General features: G+C 38.6%; 1 protein-coding gene across 1 annotated transcript; it reads right to left on the reverse strand.

Annotated features, from left to right (window-relative positions):
• Nucleotides 1-214: 214 nt before the first annotated feature.
• Nucleotides 215-12,007, reverse strand: vstm4b (V-set and transmembrane domain containing 4b). Its single transcript, XM_041973106.1, has 8 exons — nt 11,909-12,007; nt 10,431-10,838; nt 3,256-3,309; nt 2,941-3,048; nt 2,825-2,858; nt 2,596-2,720; nt 1,443-1,507; nt 215-1,024 (listed from the first exon to the last, which is right to left on the reverse strand). The coding sequence occupies exons 1-8, from the start codon at nt 11,955-11,957 to the stop codon at nt 899-901; spliced, it is 969 nt and encodes a 322-aa protein (XP_041829040.1). The 5' UTR covers nt 11,958-12,007; the 3' UTR covers nt 215-898.
• Nucleotides 12,008-21,364: the final 9,357 nt, after the last annotated feature.

Genomic DNA, 21,364 nt, shown 5'->3' on the forward strand with positions numbered 1-21,364 from the left:
TTCGATACATTATTATTTAATCGAAATTCACACATACTATGTTGTGGATTTTATGGGCCACTATAATAATAAAAATATATGTATTTTAATACTAATCCAAAATACAAATGTGGATTTGTTTTTGCTATTTTCTTTGTTTTTTTATATGCAGTGGGTAGATATATTTATTATTTATTTATGAGGAGGAGAAATGGACTGAGAAAATATTTTAGAGGTTGCTCCTATAGTTTGAGAGTAGAAACATTATCCAGAAGTTAGGATATCGAGTCTGTGCAGATAACCTGGATTAATCTGGATGTTATCTGGATTTCAACTGGCCCCAACAACCACTGCTTCCAGAGGCTCATAGACCATCGATGACCTTCTTAGATTAAGCATAAATAGATCATTTAAACAGTAACTTACTAGAAACAACAGTTAAATGCAGATTATCCTGGTTAGGATGCAAAATCATAAAACCTCAAGTCTTTTAAGCCTGATAATTTGTTCAAGGGATGGATGGTTGAAGGAAGAAGAAAGAGGCAGAACAAACAGGGTACCCAGAAAGACTATGGCCTCCATGGTGTCTGATGATGTTCCTGCTATCGATCTGCCACTAACTGGACAAATCAGGTCTTAAATCTCCACAAAACTCATGTGTTGGGTTTTTCCAGTTTAGGCTACACAGTATTCAAGCATGGGAACAAAAACTAAACAATACTCCAATATAAAAATGTGTCCTTTTTAAGTAAAATGCAGCTATACTTTATATAAAATCACATATACAATTGTGTAATACTTCTAAGAACATACACATTGTCCTTCACAACCCATTTGGATACAAAGCAGTACAACACTTAATATAAATAGACAAAACTTTTTACAGAAGGCACAGTTATTAGTGGTCTATGTGTTTTTCTCATAGCTGCTGCTCTCCAAACTGTATCTGAGCATATACAGTCCCACTACGTGAAGCCTTTGTCTCTGGAATCGGCTTCACCAGATCCAGTTCTGCATACGTCAGATTCTCCTCCACTATCCTCGGCTAGAGATGTGGGGAGGAAGGAAAAAGAAAACATTGTGATTGTGGAGATGGAGTCAGTGGTGAGACGAGGAAGCTTGAGAAAAAAGTTTATGAAAAACTTCATTACGTTAATTACAGAGCTGAAGATGCAAGAGATTTATGGTCTGCATATTTCTCTGGTTTTGGTAGATGTGAGCAGGCTAGGATGCCACCTAACAGGAGTTGTGAATTTAAAAACTGTGCAGCATTTTTGTGACATTAAAATACCAAACTTCTGACCATCTTCTGTCATGTGTTGGTTCCATTACATTACATCTGGACAGGAGTGACGGTAGACTGTGACTCATGCTTTGCACTAAATGGTTGAATGATTCTGAAATACCAGTATACAAATATTCACACAAGTTGTACACAGTGAAATTTAGGCAGATGTACTCACCAATACTACTTTCCTTGGCTGAGGTTTTAAAAGTTTGGGCTTGCGTGTTTTATCTCCAATGGGAGCTGCATGAATAAAACACAATAAGCTGCAAGTTGTACATACAATCACATAAATTTATTTCTCTGTTATAACCATCAACTTCACTGACACAAGTCCACGCAGTGTTTATAAAAGCTCGCTGAGGGTTTATCAGGTAATATTTGAGGCTGCACACAGGTTTTAATATTAAAATCCAGCACTGTGATTGATGTTAGAGTGTCACAGATTATGCTGTAATTTAAGTGTAAGAAAAAAATCCAATGCAATTTATTGCATAGCAGACAGTACAACCTAAAAATTTGTCACGTGTTTTTTTGCCATGTTTTGTCTGTCCACTTTTATTATACATCCATCTACGGATTTAAGATCTGCACATTCACACATCTTCATCTTCATCACATTCCAAAAATTAGAACAGGAAATTTTAGTCCTCACAATACGTAGAATTTAATCTTTTCTCATTCTTCCTGATTAAAGTGTGCACCATTATAGGGTTCTAATTGCAGTACTTATTCTAAAATGAGGCAACATTTCCTACTGAGGACAGGTCAGCTCTGCTTTTGTAGTATCTCTTTAATGTGGTTTTGCATTGTGTTGTTGTCCTCGGAAAAGATGTGGTGTTGAAGGCATCACATGTACAAATTCTATACATTACTTGAACAGATTAACAATTTTCTGCACTGTAGAGGAAGAAGAATATAAATCCCCACCAATCTTTAGTTGAGAAACAATGTTGTCAAACACATTAAAATTAATTGTTTGAAATTTTATCATTACTTTCTTTTTTTCTACCTCCTTTCAGCCTGACATTGCCCATGTTTAAAATTTATTTTTTAATTTGTTGCCTCTCTGAGATGCAAAAGTGTATAAATGTAAACAAACAAAATTAAGTTAATGAGCAAATATGAAATCTTGAATATTGTGTCCAATGAAATAAAACAGAGGGGGATGTAAGAATTATTTGAATTTTCCATACAAGTATTTGTGCTTTTGTTTTCCATTGAAAACTCAGCAAAATGTAAATGTATGGAAGGATCCATTGATAGATTTAAGAAAAAAAGCCTCAGACATGTTTTTATTATATGTGAATAAATGATAAACTTGTGTTAACCTTTTGCTGGTATCTCTGGTGGTTTCTCCTCCTGGTAGTCTCTACTCCTTTTCTTTCTGTACCTCCTCTCCTTCTTTGGTAGAGCAGGAGAAACACTGACCACACTGGTGACTGTCTCCCCTGAGCTGGAATGAAAGCAGATTAGCAGATACTCAGTGCCTTTGAGTGTTTTTATTGCAGCTGCCAACAAGATTTTCAGGCATTAAAGTGTCCTGCTCAAAAATCATACCTGTTTTGTGGACTTTTGACCAAGTGGTAATTATCTGCAGAGATAAAACATATTTTGTATAAATTACTGGTGAACACAGAAAAGGCTAAAGTAAGAATGTCAGTGTTTCTGCTGACCTTTTAGTCTCTGCTTCCTCTGTATGAACTGGCAGGTTACCGTCACGGTGAACATGCACATGCACAGCAGACCCACTGAGCAGATCAACACTGCACACAGGTACACATCTAAAAACACAAATATTTACACACACACTAATGCAACAGCACAACTACCACATTTATTCTATTGTGTGCAAGAAGCTGAAAGAAAAAAAAGTGGGATTTGCTGAGTTATTTTAAGACACTCTACTATATCCTTAGGGTCAGGCTGTTTTTGTAAAGTCTACCACAAATGTGCACGCACAAAAATATACTAAAAATATCACAACCTACCTTCAAACAAACTCCACAGGCTTTCTTTAGCCTTGGTGGCCGGTAGAAGATGCACTACACAGAGAAGGAGAGAAGAGAAACATGTGAAGTCCATAGTCATCACTGTGGCTTCCCTGCTGCTTGATTACATGTCAGCCTGAAGTTTAAATAAAGCTGACTGTAGTAAGAATTGGTCAGCTTACTCCCTGACAGATAGCGTCTCTGATTCCCTGTCTACATGGCTTACATTTTGCTGGGTGAAAAAGATAAATATCTCATTAACTCAAACTGAGATGCAGATTTTTCTTGTGTTTATAACAGTGAGAGTAGGTATGTATGAAAATGTTGCACCTTTAAATTGTTTATTGTGACTTCTTTTTGAGTAGTTTAAACTTCAATTTCTTTTTGCAGTGTGACCTTAGCAACCGTTTGAAGTTCATGATCATCTTTTGTAAAGCTGTCTTAGAGCTTATTATAGAATAATCTTAGCGGTATTGGTGATGGAATCCAAATGTGAGTAAACTTATGGGAAAAAAAGCTCAATGTCTTGGCTGATACTCCTTTCTTACCTGTCTACCGGTAGGATATGTCCTGTTAGAAATGCTGGAATGGATCAACAGCCAGTGTTAAGGTTTCTTTAACTTTTATTGTGTCATTACAGTAACTTGATATATGGGTTACTTGACATCCCATGATACAGTACAATTATAATTCTTCAAAAATCAAAAATGAGTACTAGTGTGGAGTTCAATTCTGGTAACTGAGAATCCCAGCTATGCACTGCCAGTGTAAAAAAAAACATGTTTCCCATGCTAAATGTGAGATGTCACCCCACACACTCACTAATTTCTCCACCCTATCTGACCACAGGAGTCTTAACACTGCTGTACTCTTGTTAAACTGGTAGCATGAAGCTGATGAAGTGACACCCACTAGGACATGTTGAAATACCAAAACCAACAGCAGCTGACGACGGTCAGGCTCGCCTCCACGCCTACGGGAGTCTTTCCCACTGGCTGACTGGCTGACTTGTAAACCAGCAACTATGCCAGCAAGCATGCCTCCCACGATCCACAAACTACAAAATCTGAAGGTCAAACAAACTATTTAAAATGTGTGTTTCTCCAAAATGTGAGAAACCACAGAACCTACGATGTAAAGTTCATACTCACTGGAAACATTGCCAGTAATTATTTTTAAAGATAAGATCAAATTACTTTTAGATTGTAATGTCGAAATATTTCTGTGTACCCATAAATAGATGAGCAAGTTCAGTGGTTTTTAAAACCAAGAAGTAATTTTACCTCAGTCTAAATGTGGGATCAAAAATATTCAGATTTACTCTTCCCATCAGCGTTATGAATTATCAAGTTTTAAAAGTTAATTTATTAGCTCAAAAATAAGACTGTTCAGACTTGTTAATAATAAAATGGATGTTTATTATTCTGTTGTAATGCATCTGAACAAGATATTGTATCTGACCATATGTTTTGAAAATCACAGTACACTGAATTTCAGATATTATGGGACATGTTACAAATAAGTGAGATGTCTCAAGGAAATTAGGTACACTAGCATTCAAAAGTTTGGGGTCACTTCCCTATTGAATCCCATCGCAAAGTGACCCCAAACTTTTGAACGGTAGTGTATTTAAATGGACGTAATCATATATTTTTTTCACATTAAAGATGGAGGGACAATCCTGACTATTTATTGAAAAGGCCTGAACAGCTATTGTAAAAATCTAAAAAAACAATAATCCAGCTAAAGCTACAGAAGAGGAGAGGGTCTGCATTAGCATATTCATAGATTCACTCGCAGTTGTAGTCATTCCTGGAGCAGGCCTTTAAGTGAAGGATTGCATATTTAATTTAACACATTAAGAACAGTACAATACTGTAAAGCCTGGTACACACATAACGATTTTTGGTCTGTTTTTGTCCTGATTTTGCGTCTTCCTGACCTCGGACGGCAAACGTCCGATCACCGTGAGTTTTCTGGTCCAATCATCATTTGGTCTGTGGTGTGTTACGACCCAATAATCCGCTCCGAAACAGGTCATAGCCGACAATCGGGAATATTGAACATGCTCAATATTTCAGAACTGATTTATGAGGAACGCCGACAACTCGTGCATTCTCACTGTGTGGATGGTGACGTGTTACGGAATGTAGCCAATCAGAGAGCGAGCTGGCTGGGGAACAAGGAAGTAAATAAAGTTCATGTTCATGCTGACTCCAGTCTGTTATTTTCTTCAGTTCTGGCTTTTTCTGTTAACAATAGTCACAAGACCATCATCATTCCCTCATCCTATATGTCCTCTTCCTTGCTGTGTGTTGTGTTTTCGGATTGTTACCGTGTTTCTTCTTCTTTGTTTTTTGCCGGTTGTTGCTATGGTTCTTCTTCTACATTTTGACGTTTGTCCGGCTCGGAGGACTAGATTTTAGATGAGTTGCGGGACAGCATCGTTATCTGTGTGTTGTTTTGTGATTACATTATCGGCACACACCACGCACAAAATGATCAAAACTGTTTAATGCCGGATTTTTTATCTTCACGTGTGTTGTCTTGAACCAATAAAAAAATCGTTATGTGTGTACTAAGCCCAAGGGCAGGTGTTTGTTAGTGCTAGGAGCTAAGTTTTGGGCAGGTGCCAGTAATATTCATGAATCCGTAGTTTTCTTAATGGAAATAAACTTCAAAATATATTATTTGGATTAAAACAGAAAATTCTTCAGGGGTAACTGCTGGAGTGGGACATTTATTGAGGGGTTGCCTACCGTATTTGATTCAACAAATTCAGAACAGTGCAATTCTGTAAGAGTTTTTTTCAGCCAACGCTACAAGAGAGGCTAGCTGCTGTTGGTAAGCAGAATTTGTAGCAGCCAGGTTAGCATATTTATAGATCCTCATAGTTTTCTTAATGGCAAAACCTTCAAAATGTAAAATCTGGATTAAAATACATTTTAGTGGATTCATAATTGATCAAGTGGAATTGGGAGGGTGAGGGTATAATATCTGTCTGTAATATTGAATTCAACACATACATTTTAACATCAAGCATCTGAAAAAAGTATATATATAGTTATTTATTTATTAATGTCTAAAAATGGTTTGCACTATGCCAGTATCTACTTATTGGTAGCCTAATAGTATACTGTATTTTCCTAAGTCAAGTTTTTATAGGGAATGGTGCACAGTGAATCAGCAGTGTTAGGAGAGTAGAGTTAGGTAGGTATCACAACTTGGCCGAAATGTGACTTAGGCAATAATGCTGAAGGCTAACACTATTTAGACTTTTATACAATTTTCTATGATTGTGTGAAAGGCTAATTTTATTTTACTATAACATAATTGTAGCTTGCTTTTTTACTTTGCCATCACTTGTCAGGGGAATGATAAACCCACCACTCCAAGTTGGTGAAAGACAAAAGTATTTGTAGTAAACAGCAGCAGATGTCGTGGTGAACACATACTCAGAATCTCTGTAGATTCAGTGTGAAATATTTCTTCAGATGTCTCAAACAGCAGATGATTTAATACAGCCCCACCATCCCTTCATATTGAATTACTAACATTGTAAATCGTCATCACATCTTTGACTTTCATGTGTTGTTTTTGCCTCAGGTCCTGTGTAGCTCTGTCAGTGCACATGCTAGAATAATTATAAATTTGATAAATCTGCTTTGCTGCTTGCCATGAAACTGTCTCTTATTCTCTTGTGGAAAAATGGCTAGACAGAGGCACGGGCCACCATGGAAGGATTCATCAAACTCCTTTTTGTCTGTCAGAAGCACAAAGTTGTATTCAGTTACAGACAGTGTTTCAGACTTGTGGCTCATTTCTGGTCCCAACAAACCCAACCCTGTAAACATCAATGCACACACATGGACTGGACAGAATAATGATCCTCTGTGACTGAATCAGTCACTGCTCTAATCTGCTGTATTGTAAATGGCTGCAGATGAATGTAAGTACACAGCCACATTAACAAAGCTTTTAATAATCCACCCTCTAACTTCCTGCATCGTTTCTTTCAGGAGTCAGCATCTTTTTTTGTCCATTTATAAAGTGTGTTTGTGTTGCATTTACTGACATAAACAGGTCATTTTGTTGGACTATAAACTGCATGTCCCTCCACTTTCCTAGAGAATAACAACATAAAGAGATGTGGATTTTAAAATCTCTTACTATACTTGAAGCCATGCCACATGCATGTGCTGTATATGTTTTGGCCACATGTGTTTAAGGAATACCTAAGAAATTAGTTGGCTTATGCCAAAAGAAGGCTGTGTCCACACTATACACCTGGAAGTGTTTATTATAGCAGTAGTAGTAAGAGGAGTGATGGATGTTTTGTGAATGAGGCAGTTTGTAGAAACACCTGGTCGCCTGATGTTCCCCCTCCTTCACATGCAAACACATGTGTTTGCATGTGAAGAAGATTTATTTATTTTCTTTTTTTTTTTAAGCAATTTTCATTTGTTTATAGCTTTACATTTAGCCTAAACAGTTCTGGTGCATTTTATTTGTTCTCCAAAGCTACTAATTCTTTTCTAGAATGGTGTTTTGCCTGGTTTTCTATGTTAAAATGTTTTTATTTGGAGTTTTGGGGTTTAAACAGTGGTCTAAGTATGAAATAACGCACATATTTCACTTGTATTTATGTAACATAACAGTACAGACACCCAACTCGGCATGCACTGAAAAATCAAAGCAAATATTCTTGTTTTTTATATTCAACCCAGATCTTGGCAGTATTTTCAACCTATTGAGTTCTTAATAAAGTGTGGAGATTTTTTAAAATCTCATTATATACTATTTTGACCTTTATGTCCTAATTTTAGTATTCATCCAAAATATGATGCAGTAAGCTTTTTTATTATTATCACTAAAACCACTGGCTCCTTGGACAAAAATAACTTCCCACTTCCTCAACCACAATGTGTTAAGAACCAGACACAGTGCAGCTGCCCACTTGACTGTCACTGCAGACAAACGTACCAGTTTTACCCTCCTAAGTACAACTATCTCTTATTCCAATTCTGTCGAGTCTCTCTGGATGTTGTTCTACTTTCAGGAAGGGAAACTCCATGTTGAGGCCAATGTCAACTGGTCTTGGTGGGGACTACATGTCTGCTCTGACCAATACTCCGCTGGGCTCGAGACCCCGAAAGTGGCAGCCGGTAGGAACGTGTCCATGGAAAATATAGAGAGACGAGTTGGGAGAATAAAGTGCAATATTAAGGCGTTCAAGAGAAAGCATTTTCAGATTGATGTAAGGCAAAGCAGGTCTTAAAGTTAAGTAGGTACAACCTCAGATCAACCACAACTTTTTTTAATTTACTGCATCTGTCCTTGCTTAAGATAGCAAAGTTGCTAGGGACACCACAAGACTTCTGGGACAATATTTTTTCAAGAGAAAAGAGGACTGGGAAGATGTTAGGCCATAATACACAAAAACAGTGCTAACTGAATACTAAGCAAAGCATATCAACAAAAACACCTCATAGCAAAAGCCAAGCATAGTGATGGAGGGTTGATGATTTGGGCTTGGTTTAGTTGCACAGGGCCTGTGCTCCTTGTAGTCATTTAGGTTAACCATGAACTCTTCTGTATACATTAGATATAAAACAGGTTTATTAATATCCAAGTGATAAACCAGTCCAGGGAAACCAGTGACTGTACAGATGCAATAACAGAAACAAGCAGCTATACAAAAAACAAGAATACTAGACATACCACTATATTCAAGGGTCTAAACTTTTATCTAAAGAACAGCCAAACAGAAAAGTCATGCAACAGGACAACAACACCAGAGTCTATAACAGAATGGCTGAAAAAAATTCATTGTAACTGCCCAAAGTTTAGAACTCAATTCAGTGAAATATTGTAAAAATGCCTTAAGAGAGTTGTTAATAAACAAGTCTGGGCCAAACTACGTCAACAATGGACCAACAGGCAAGGATTTGCCTTTAAATCTCATGAAATGTGAAAAACACATAGCTTCTTACACTTTTGCTAGTGTTTTTTGTTTTAAAAAGGTTACAAAAAGACACAACAGAAAGTGCTCTAACCTGCACCAAACACTTTTTTATGTGTAGACATATAAGCTAGTTATGGTTGATTGGTTACAATTCCCAATTAAGTTTTCATCAGGGCTTTCTCAAAAGCTTAAATGTCATGTTACATGTTCACACTTTTCAGTGTACCGAAGATGTTAGTAAAGTATAAAAATAATAAAAACTAATGTTTTAGTTGATGCTAACTCATGTTTTAGCTAATGCTAGCTGCTGCGCAGAGCAGCTAAGGAAGTATTTGTGTAAAACTGCTGCTTCAAGACTTGTTTACTTGGTATAGATGACAATGATTCTCCTCTGTATGTGTTTAAATTTATTTAAAGATGTCATCCCCACATATTCTGCTCATCAATTTTTTAATGGAAAAGCTTTTACCAGCAACAAAAGCTACATGAAAAACCTGCTCTTGCTTTAGTTTCCTAAGATCCCTAGAACTAAGAAACTGCATAATGAAAACCAGGGGACTAGAAAGTTATTAAAGGTGTTTCTAGTTTTATGATTTCATTGCAGTATCTTGTACCAGGGAATTTGTCATCATTTCCATCGTGTGAATGTTTCTTGTGCCAGCAGTGGCAACAAAACCTCACACACTTTAGTCTCTTTCCAGGATAATTTATTCAGTTCAAACCACAGCTTACTGAGATGCAAGATCCTTTTATCTCCAGGCTTGTTCCTAACCAATGACATTTCCCTTCCCAAATGAAAAGCAGGACAGTACTTTTGCTCACTGAACCCAGCAGCTTCTGAAGCCATATGAATTACATCATCCCATTGTGGTTAGAAAGTGCAGCTACTGGAGACACATAAATGCTCTACTGAGACAAGTAGTTGTCACAGCTTAAAGTTATGTGGTCCTCTTTAGGCCTTAAAGACTATGAACATCTCCCATTTCAGTTTAAATTCCCATGTGAAGGCATAAAATGAACATCTGTGGGCAGAAAAACTCATCATCCCCATTATTTTCATGGATTTTTAGGACTAAGACAGCTGAGAGGGTGGTCATGAGTTCCTAAGTCAGGTGAAACCTGAAAAACTGCTTAACGGCTAATTTAAAGTAGGGTTACCAAAACGTGTCAGACAACAGGAAATGACCAAGACAGTGCATCAAGCCCTCACCTCTGAGCTCAGTAGCTGCAGTGCAGTTGGATGAGGACTTCCAACGTTCCTGGTGTCTTTTAAATTCCTGCACCCGACACATGTAGAGCCCCTGGTCCCCCTCGGACACGTTCAAGATCAGCAGCTCGAAGATCTTTCCTTGCTTCAGCACCGTCAGCTTCATCTTAGGCCATGGGAAACTCTTTGTGTAGTTGCCATAGAAACGAGCTTTCCTCATGTTGACACGGGCGATGAGGAGTTCGTCCTCTGGTCGATCTGTGCCCGCTGGTAGAAAGGTCCATTTAACAACTGGCAAAGCTGCATTGCGGCGTCGCTGCGACACGACACAGGTGAGAGTGATATTCTGACCTTCTTGAGCAACTGTGAACGGGAAGGGTGTGATGGTGGCATTGATGGCCAAGCATATATCTGGAGAAACAAATTACAGCCACAACTTACTATACAGTTTGTTTCTGAATAAACTGTAGCATCAACATCTTAATATGTTTGGATCCTAAGCAATTGCTGCTTTTGCCTTGTGTACTTGCACAAAAACAGTAATTAAATTAGCATAAATATTAAATTTTAATTAGTATTTTTACATAAATTTTCTCATTTGTCTAATTGATCATCTCAATGAGCCTAATCTAAGATACAGTATTTGACCATTTGAATTAGCCAATCTACCAGGGATCTTGTGATGGCACTTAAAGCACAGATTTAGTACAAAGTCAAACAAAACTACATCATCTTGGTCATATTTCCTGTTGAAGCCAAATGAAGAAGCCAAAAGTGCTGATGCTTTTAATCTAAAGCAGCAACCTAAAATAAGATCTTGAACTTCTGCTTGAGTTGCTTTTTTTTTATTCCACTGATTTCTTTTTAAATAATAATAATGAATGTAGGTTAGCTGTTTAAAGATGATTCTCTTTCACTTTGTCAGTTTTACTAATACAAATTACAGCTTGTATCACACAAGTCCAGGACTGGTTGTGAAACTGTTGCTCGTCTTTCCTCTCACTGACGGCAGAGTTGTTTTTGCCAGCTGTGATGGCGTTCATGGGAGCAGCAATGAGGCAAAGACCAAACTGCATAACAATATTTATAACACATCTGCTTTCCAACATCAGGAAACTTTTACAATCCACACTTTCCGTGACACGCAGGCACAAAAGTCAGATGCTGTGAGCACAGATCTGGTTGCTGAGCCAGGGCATCTCTGATGAGGAGCTGAAACTACAGCTACTGTTCTACTTAAAAAACATTCATAGGAAAATCTACAATTTTCACTTTGGAATTCCCTCTCGTTGCTGCTTGTTATTTTCTCTAATCTCTGCAAACACAACAAACTTAATTTATTCCAGCAGTGTTTTCCATTCCAACAGCTTCTCTGATTCCAGATGTTTTTCTGCAAAGTTTCTTGGAATAATTCTGGAAATTTTTTTTCTTTTGCGTCTACTGCATCCACTTTAGCATGAAGCAAAATAAACTTTTCCTACCTCCAAACAGTGCTCGGGTCAGGAGAGCGAACACCAGAGAGATCTTCATTTTCCACGGCTGCAGCCTCCATAAACTCCCAGTTAACTGCGCCTGAAGAAAAGTGTCTCCAGGTTTCCTCCTCCTTATTTTTTCCCTCTTCACTTGAGGAGTGTAATATGAAACATTGGAGGCTCTGTTTCTACTCAGAACCTCCCTCTGCCCCTCCCCCCCATTCTCCTCTCACACAGTGAAAACACATTTGGCTGACTTCCGTGCACGTGCATACTTACACACATACAGATGGAAACAGGTGAGCATGTGCGAGAACACACACACCACCTCTGGTTCTGGTGAGGAAGTGGGAAATGTCATTTCCTTTGCAGGATGGAGGACGGACGGGGTTGGCTTGTGTTGTCTAGATTGACGCCCAGTAAATCACACTTCCAGCTGTGGAGGACAGCAGGCGCAGACCTCAGTCAGCGTTGTTATTTTGGAACACACACATCGGCGGACACGAGTGGGAGGAGGGTTAAAGTCTGTGTGTGGGAATCCTACATTTAACTTATTTACACAAACTGTATTTAAGCTTTTATCAATGTTGCATACTTTTCTCAATTAAATGATCTGCTGTCACTGTGAGTGATTTTGTCTCTGGGTTTTTGTGTGCCTGCATTTATCTCCCTTCATGTCTTGTCTCTTGTAACAAGATCCCACAGTGAATCTTTGTACAGCAGTTGCTCCTCTCAGAGTTTTTTTGGGACCCTTTGCAGCTTTTTACCAAACACCAGAGCAGTGCTGTGGAAATCTGGGACACTTTTGATTTACAGATAGTGGAGACTGTCTGCAGAGGCCTCTTAAGTGCTTCTGGTCTGGCAACAGTTTGACAACCATAGATGTTTTCTTTACAAAGAGATCTATAACCTTCAGGAGTCAATGCAAATGTTGGGAGGGATTGACCAAATTAAGATTCGGTACACCGTTTTGTTTGTTTTTTTTTTTTTTTTCCTGCTCTTTGTCAGCTCGGCTGGCCATTCCTTCCTTAATGTTTTTACATCAGAGAAACATTTTTTCCTTTACCAGCAAAGTCAGTAAAAAAGTTCTACACAAACTCTGCTTTGTTCTCTAAAAGTTTGTGTCAAAAGAAGAAGAAGAAAAGCCCAGTCTGCTCTTTCTCAAATCTTTTCACACCCATAATCTTGGTAAGGACCCCTCAGGTCACATTTCCTCGCAGGGGTACTTATTTAGACCTGTTTTTCAACAAGCAGCCTATGGACTTTAATAAAAGTCTTTCAACCCTGTAGTCTTATTAAATAAAGAGAAAATTATGTGTTTTGTCATTTGAATCTTTGACTGTCCATTTAAACAAAATAAAATAAAACCATTTCTGAAAAAAATGTTAATTTACAATCAGTTTATATAATTATTAGAAACATCATTGCCTAAAGTTTTACATTTAATTGGAATACTTGGATACTGTCCAACTTTTCAAAGCTGCAGTTTTTATGTAATAAACAACTTTATATGCATTAGCAAGCATAGCATTGATGTTTCAAAATGGTAACAACACTATCTTCAGGTACACCTGTTCAACTGCTTGTTAACACGATTAGCTAATCAGCCAATCACATAGCAGCAGCTCAGTGCTTTTAAGCATGAAGACATGGTCAAGTTTACTTGCTTAAGTTCAAACTGAGCATCAGAATGTGGAAAAAGGGGGGTTTAAGTGGCTGAACAAGGAATGGTTGTTGGTGCCAGACAGGCTGGTCTGAATATTTTAGAAACTGCTGATCTACTGGGATTTTCACACGCAACCATCTCTAGAGTTTACAGAGAATGGTCTGAAAAAGAGAAAATATCCAGTGTGCAGCAGCTGCCTGGAGCAAAATGCCTTGTCGATGTCAGAAAATGGGCAAAGAAATGTTTTGGTGGAAACCTGGCACTAACAAGGTGGACCAAGTAAACTGGCTGGTAAGTGTAGCTGTGGTATTTAACTGCATATATCTACGGTTTATCATATTATTATGCATGCAGTGCTGAACACACTCCTGCATCCCATCCATCATACCCATATGTTACATTTATATCTAATTTGAGCCTAAAAAAGTAAATGAAAATGTATGGACATAACACATAAAATGTTTTTAATTCTTTAAATTTTTATTAAATATGACAAAAAATTTAAATTTATTGATTACAGCAGACAACATTTTTTTTTATTAAGCAATAGGTTACTTGTTTATAAATTAAAGGTTCAGTTTAATAAATGAGCATTAAAGTGTATTTTTAAGTCAGTCATTTCTAATAGGAAACAGTACCAAACAGTAAGGCTTCGAAATGACTACATCTGCTAGGTATTATTCCATGTTTGCTTACGGGGTCACCAGGATATTAGAGAAGATTTTCATTGGTTCTTCTTGATCCATCTCCAGGATGGAAAGACAGTCTCACAAACCTGGCAAAGGGCTCAGACTCCTAATGCAGATGATACAGATTATATGGTGTGGAGTAAGAAAATCACCAAAACATTGATCTACAGTCTGAGCTTCATCCAGCAGTATCCAGTTACCTGCATGCGGGCTTTAAAGCAGCAAAACTGACATCAGTAGTCTGAATGTGAATGCCAGTCATGAATGCTGGTCTGAGTGTGTGAGCGAGTCAAAAGACGATTGAGTGTGAATTCATGATACTGAAAATGTGTCAATGGAATGCTGTGCATAAGTATTTACAGGAAAACAGGAAATGGGTGCATTGACTTGTGGTTTAGTAAACTGCTGACCAACAAGAAAATAGAAGAAAATCTGGCTCATTGATTGGCCAGACCTTAAACTGGCTCATTCACCGCAAGTAAACATGGAGCAGCAATAAATTTATGCAGCCTTGGGGTTTCTGTTTTTACTTTGGTTTTCAATCAACTTTATTGTCGTTACACAAGTACAACAGAACTATGACAGGCAACTCTAATCATAAAAGTTATAAAAATGGTTTCCTGACAGCCGTCCTTACATGGAAACTATTTAAGATAGACGGATAAAATGAAAGTCCAGATGCATCTTTCAGAGGTGTTTGTTGTTGTCTTAAAAACATCATGTCCAGATGCTTTTATCTGCTATAGACAGGTTTATAGGTACGGATGCACTGCACACAGAACTAGGTTATACAACAATTTCAGCTCATAATGTCATGGGGATCCCATCAGTGCTTCAAACACCCATGTGTTATTGCAATAGTAAGAAAGTGAGTTTAGAGAGTTTTTTTTTCTACCTTCATATTTCGAAGAGTTATTGGTTATCTTCTCCAGATTGCGCATGTTGACAAGAAGAAAGGCACCCTCACCCACACTGCTCAGTGTAAGATACTGTGGTGGACACTGCAACATTTTCAGCGTCAATATGTCACACAAGAAATGCTTCTTCAGCTGTGAGGGAAAGCTACATTTGTTAAATTTCCCGAAGAAAACAACAGATACAGAGCAATGGATGGAGTTTGCTTTTGGGACCCAGCCACAGAGTTGCACCAACGTTTGTATTTGTGACTGACGCTTCATCGAAGACTGCTGGATGAATAAGGGTCGGGCTGAAAGGAGGGTCTTTTCCTGCAATCGTGGTCTGTGTTTCCAATCCTGAGCCACAAGCTGTAAGTAAAACCAAAAAAGATGTCTGTTTTGTTTTGATAGTTTGTGTGTGCACAATGGTCAAACTCATGTAATGATGACCAGAAAGCTGGCAATCAACATTTTAGATAGAAATACTACAAACGTAACAACCAGGCTAAAAACATCCAGCTGATTAGCCATGTGAAACCACAGATGTACACGAAGTGGTAAGAAATACAGCTAACTAAGTGTTAGCATCATTACTTTATCTATTTCTTGGCAGCAGACGTTTTCCACCTCTGTTAGCATTATGGTACATTTCCCACATGTACACCTGGTAAACAATGTTAGATCAGACTATAGCTGGCAAGCAGAGTGTTTACCAAACAGATACATCCTGCTGCATTCCATGCTACAGGCAGTGTTGGGAGTGATGCGTTACAAAGTTGCTGCAGATTGCTGAGTTGCTACACATTGCTGATTTGCTGCAGGTTGCTCGGTTGCTACAGGTTGCTGAGTTGCTGCAGGTTGCTGAGTTGCTGCAGGTTGCTGAGTTGGTGCAGGTTGCTGAGTTGCTGCAGGTTGCTGAATTGCTACAGGTTGCTGAGTTGCTGTGGGTTGCTGAGTTGCTACAGGTTGCTGAGTTGCTGCAGGTTGCTGAGTTGGTGCAGGTTGCTAAGTTGATGCAGGTTGCTGTGGGTTGCTGCAGGTTGTTGATTTGCTGCAGGTTGCTGGGTTGCTACAGGCTGCTGAGTTGCTACAGGTTGCTAAGTTGCTACAGGTTGCTAAGTTGTTACAGGCTGCTGAGTTGCTGCAGGTTGTTGAGTTGGTGCAGGTTGCTAAGTTGCTGCAGGTTGTTGATTTGCTGCAGGTTGCTGGGTTGCTGCAGGCTGCTGAGTTGCTACAGGTTGCTGAGTTGCTGCAGGTTGCTGAGTTGCTGTAGGTTGCTGGGTTGCTGCAGGCTGCTGAGTTGCTACAGGTTGCTGTGGGTTCCTGCAGGTTGTTGATTTGCTGCAGGTTGCTGGGTTGCTACAGGCTGCTGAGTTGCTACAGGTTGCTAAGTTGCTACAGGTTGCTAAGTTGTTACAGGCTGCTGAGTTGCTGCAGGTTGTTGAGTTGGTGCAGGTTGCTAAGTTGCTGCAGGTTGTTGATTTGCTGCAGGTTGCTGGGTTGCTGCAGGCTGCTGAGTTGCTACAGGTTGCTGAGTTGCTGCAGGTTGCTACGGGTTGCTGAGTTGCTACAGGTTGCTAGGTTGATGCAGGTTGCTAAGTTGCTACAGGTTGCTGAGTTGCTCACTCTTGCTTGGGGTCTTATTCGGGCTCAAACGTGTACAGCTGTATGTTTTGTGTTGACATTGTTTACTGAGTGTTTACATTACTTGGTTTCTGTCAGTATTTTCTATGATGAAAACAGTGTGCTCTCCCAACAACAACTATTCCCGCCAGTTGACCAATCAGAGGCAGCCCGTATCAGGTGGAGGCAGGGCTTAGAGCGGAAGAGTCTCATTCTGCTTATTTCTGTCAGAGGCTGATCTGAGGGCCTACGGAGAGGATCATTATAAATAAATGATGGGGTAAGTAAAAAAAAAAGGCTGGATTGATTTCTGCCCTTGTTGACTTACATATTAAAATAAATTAGCCTAAAATGAGCATAATAGAGTATGGGATAAGCTTTGTGCCACTGGGGAGCGAATCTGAATTCTTTATATTTGAATTTGAATCATTCAATTTGAATCTGAATATGCCTTTTTGAATAACTGCTTAAAAAAACTGAATCCAAATGACCATATTTGATATTGAATCTTTGTTTTTTGAATGTGTATATTGGTAAAGTTGAAACTTTTGTATTTGAAAAAATTCATTCCCTAATTCATTTTCATAGTTCAGTTTCAGTTCTCTCCATTCAAATTCAGATCTGAAATACAAATTCAGATCTGAAATTCAAACTTTTGTGCCACACATCCGGGACCTGACGTGAGGCAAAACAAGTCGATCGCAGATGGAGTAACGTCAGTTTTGTGCAGTTGTTTTCAACAGCTACAAGCAGAGGGAGGGTGAGGGGAGGATGGCAGCGGGGAGGGACAGAGAGAGAGACGGTAAGATCCAGGCCAGCCACTCTCGTTACAACGGCAGTTACCGTTCCTGCAATGGCACTTGCTGTTTCTGTAGCGGTAGTTACCGTTTCCTCAACGGTCTCAGCGGTTTGCCACTGTGGGCTGGTTGCAGACTTTTCACATTAGTGGTAACTCCTAATACAAGAAAAATATGTGTAAGTTTGCACAGATTAATGTGCACCTCAAGTGACGTACATACACCATGTAAGCTATAACGGGCCAGCTTGATCTTTTGTGTTGGTTTGGAAACAATTTAGTAAGTAACTCGCCGTGCTGCAGACACGCCAGATCATGTCTGTGACGGCGCCCTCCCTCTGCTTGTAGCTGTTGAGAACAACTGCACAAAACTGGCACAAAAGTTTGAATATCAGATCTGAATTTGAATTTCAGATTTGAATTTGTATTTCAGATCTGAATTTGAATGGAGAGAACTGAAACTGAACTATGAAAATGAATTAGGGACTGAATTTTTTCAAATACAAAAGTTTCAACTTTACCAATATACACATTCAAAAAACAAAGATTCAATATCAAATATGGTAATTTGGATTCAGTTTTTTTAAGCAATTATTCAAACAGGCATATTCAGATTCAAATTGAATGATTCAAATTCAAATATAAAGAATTCAGATTCGCTCTCCAGTGGCACAAAGCTTATCCCATAATAGAGCTCCTTTAAATATTTACACCAGCCCTGAATCTTTTATTTCTACTAAAAATGTATTGTGAACAAGGCTGAGTTTAATGTTTTTATCCCTGTTGGAAGGATGCACTGCACACATGACCAGATTATACAACTTGGCAGCGATTCCTTAAGGGAAAGCTCAAAGAAACAGAATCATAGTTACAGCTTTAACTGTAAAAATGCAGGATAAAGTGCATGAAACAAACAAAAAAAGTGTAAGAAGTGATACAAGGACACGTAGTTTTTATCTTGTAGTCATAAATTGTTGCACAAGTCATTTACAGGATGTTCCGACACAGACATGCTGGTGCTGGAGCTAAATGCTGCCCCCTTGTGGAAAAGTAATGAACTGCCCTCTGAACTAAGTGGTTCAAACTGGAATGTGGGTCAGTGGAACATTTGGTTTAACTAAAGGAAAGAGTGACAGAAAGCATAAATCAAAACACATACTTCACTGTAAAAGCCCATTTGTTTTTATTTATACAATTTGTTAAATAAGAAAACTTTCCATAGCTAATAAACCAAATATTACAGCAGCTCTTTGTCAGACATTTCTTATACACTCTATACTGATGTGTGTTATTGAGGAAATAGAAATGGTATAACCGTCCAGTGTTAATGTTTTTTGCGACAAAACAAGCAGAGAAGCGGTGCCACGGAGCTGACCCCTCACCCAGATGCCAAGTTAGGACTCTGCCTGACCTTTAACACAGCTCGTCATTGGACACCGCCACCACGGGATGTTCTGATTGGCCAAGATGATTCAAAGGAACCAAGTTAGGCTGAGGTTGAAAGTAGATAAAGGTTACGGGAGCCAGTGTCTTTTGACAGAAACATGCTTCCTTCCATGACTACAAAATCTTAGAGGAACATCTTCACATCTTCTATGATTGTCATTTATATAAAATTGAGAAAAAGCAGATTGATCTTATAAGTAATGTTTAGTTCTAATCATGGCAGGTATAATAATTTACAACCTTTAAAAAATTTAACAGCTTACCTCTGAAGGTCTCTTGAAGCTCTCTGAAGGAAAGAACAATTTGATATTTTGAATGTTTTCTGAAAACCATCATTTAATTGTAAGTAATGCTTTATTAAGACCTCGGGGTCCATCGCCTCACCTGTACTGTTTTCACACACTTGCTTCCTGATGATGCAGATCTTTGTGATAATGAACATAGCCACTAAGAACAGGCCGAGCCCACAGCCGATTAAAACATACTTAATGTCTGGAAAGAAAACAACCAGATTATGTCATACCAATACCAAACACAAGGCTATGCAACACCTGGGGCAGATCAGACCATCATTCTGGGGACAGCCAGCTCATGTTCATCCCTCCTGACCTGGCAAACAGTCAATGTGTGCGAGTGTTGATGAAGGACATGGAAAGTAAAGATGCTTGATTTCACAACTTGTTTACTCTGCAGAGGAAGCTGGTCTGACATACTGAGTCACGCTTCTTTCTACAAATGAAATTGCATCAGTGGTGTTTGCAATTTGAATCCTGTACATCTGGGAATCATTGAGAGCAGGAAGTTACTGCCGGTCGTTATGGACCATCACACATGACTTAGCAGGACTGCTGCATCATCAGCTGAAAGTGATTCAGAGAAGTTAACTGAATCACTGGTAGTTAATGATCCAGCAGACCTGCTATGAAGATAAAGAAAACTTGGAGAACCTACGCTCACCTGTCACTTTATTAGGTACACCTGTGCAGTTGCTTGTTAACAAAAAGTTAAATCAGCCAATCACATGACAGCAACTTGATGCATTTAGTCATGTAGAAACGGTCAAGATGACTTGTTGAAGTTCAAACTGACCATCAGAAACCACACCAGATTCCACTCCTGTGAGCAAAGAGCTTGAAACTAAGCCTACATTTCACACAGACAGGACAACAGAAAAAAAATGAAGGGTCTGATGAGTCAAATGATAGGGTCAGAATTTGGTGTAAACAACATGAACATATGGATCCATCTATCATGTCCATCCAACTGTGTGACGCTATCATGTCAATATGGACCAAAATATCTATCCCTAATAATGTGGCCAGTGAGTGTATTTACAATCTTAAAAACAGTCACTGTTTGCTTCAATGCCACATTCATTCACAAAAAAAAAAAAAAATTACTACTACTACAATATTGAATTTCCCTTTGGGATTAATAAAGTATTTTTCATTCATTCATTTCATGACATTCCTGGCAAGACCATAAACTTCATATAAAAGATGGTGTGCAGACACTTTATAACTTGTGTAAGAATTACTGACATCTAGTGGTAAAAATGGGCATAGAAATTACTTCAAATGCCAAGCACAGTTGTGAATGGACAGTGGCTGTCAAATGCTAAAATTCTTCCAGACGTGAACATGTTTTCATCTGTGAGTGAATCCAGTGGCCTCAGGTGCAGCGATGACTGTACTACAGGTAAGTACTGCAGCATTGTTTACATGTGTACTGTCTTCTTTGTGGCTTTTAAAGTGTTACCTATCCCAAACGGTGCTCTATCACCTGAGAAACAAAGCAGGCACAGCAGTATTAAAGCTCAGATGGTTCTCACATCACACACACAGTTGTTTGTCCTTTCAGAGACACCGTAGTAGATACGGTTGCACAGCTGCCATGCATGTGGACCCACAGCAAGAAGATATAAATTAATCATTCTAACAGAATAAAAACAGAACAGTTATTTTAGTAAAGTGATTAAATACCAATAGAAACATTTTTTTAATTATATATATATATTTTTTCTGTCCCTGACTTTTGATTTTATTACACGCTGCACCTTTAAGTGAAACCAGCATGGACTGCAGTACTATAGTTGCTTGGTGCTGGGACCAAAACATCTTTGGCACATAGAAATATGAACTATGATAACTTTGTTCTTTAAAAACTAAGGCCATTTATACACAAATACCAGTATTTTGAGAACCTCACATTTTTTTTTAATGTGTTTTTGCCTATTGTCCCATTTGTATTCACTGTGGCTAAACACATTGTGCCAGACCGCTACATTATGCAAGAGGGGTATTTTTAACCCTTGCAGGTAACTGGGGATTGTTTTGTACTTTGATGACT

This window comes from Melanotaenia boesemani, chromosome 21 (assembly GCF_017639745.1).
Source record: "Melanotaenia boesemani isolate fMelBoe1 chromosome 21, fMelBoe1.pri, whole genome shotgun sequence".
NCBI lineage: Eukaryota > Metazoa > Chordata > Actinopteri > Atheriniformes > Melanotaeniidae > Melanotaenia > Melanotaenia boesemani.

Excerpts from the sequence above, each read along its gene's own strand:
- vstm4b (XM_041973106.1), bottom strand. The coding sequence starts at position 11,957 with ATGAAGATCTCTCTGGTGTTCGCTCTCCTGACCCGAGCACTGTTTGGA. Across the intron at positions 3,310-10,430 it reads TGCAGCTACTGAGCTCAGAG|TGCATCTTCTACCGGCCACC; the intron begins GTGAGGGCTTGA and ends TTCTCTGTGTAG. Across the intron at positions 3,049-3,255 it reads CCTGTGGAGTTTGTTTGAAG|ATGTGTACCTGTGTGCAGTG; the intron begins GTAGGTTGTGAT and ends TTGTGTTTTTAG.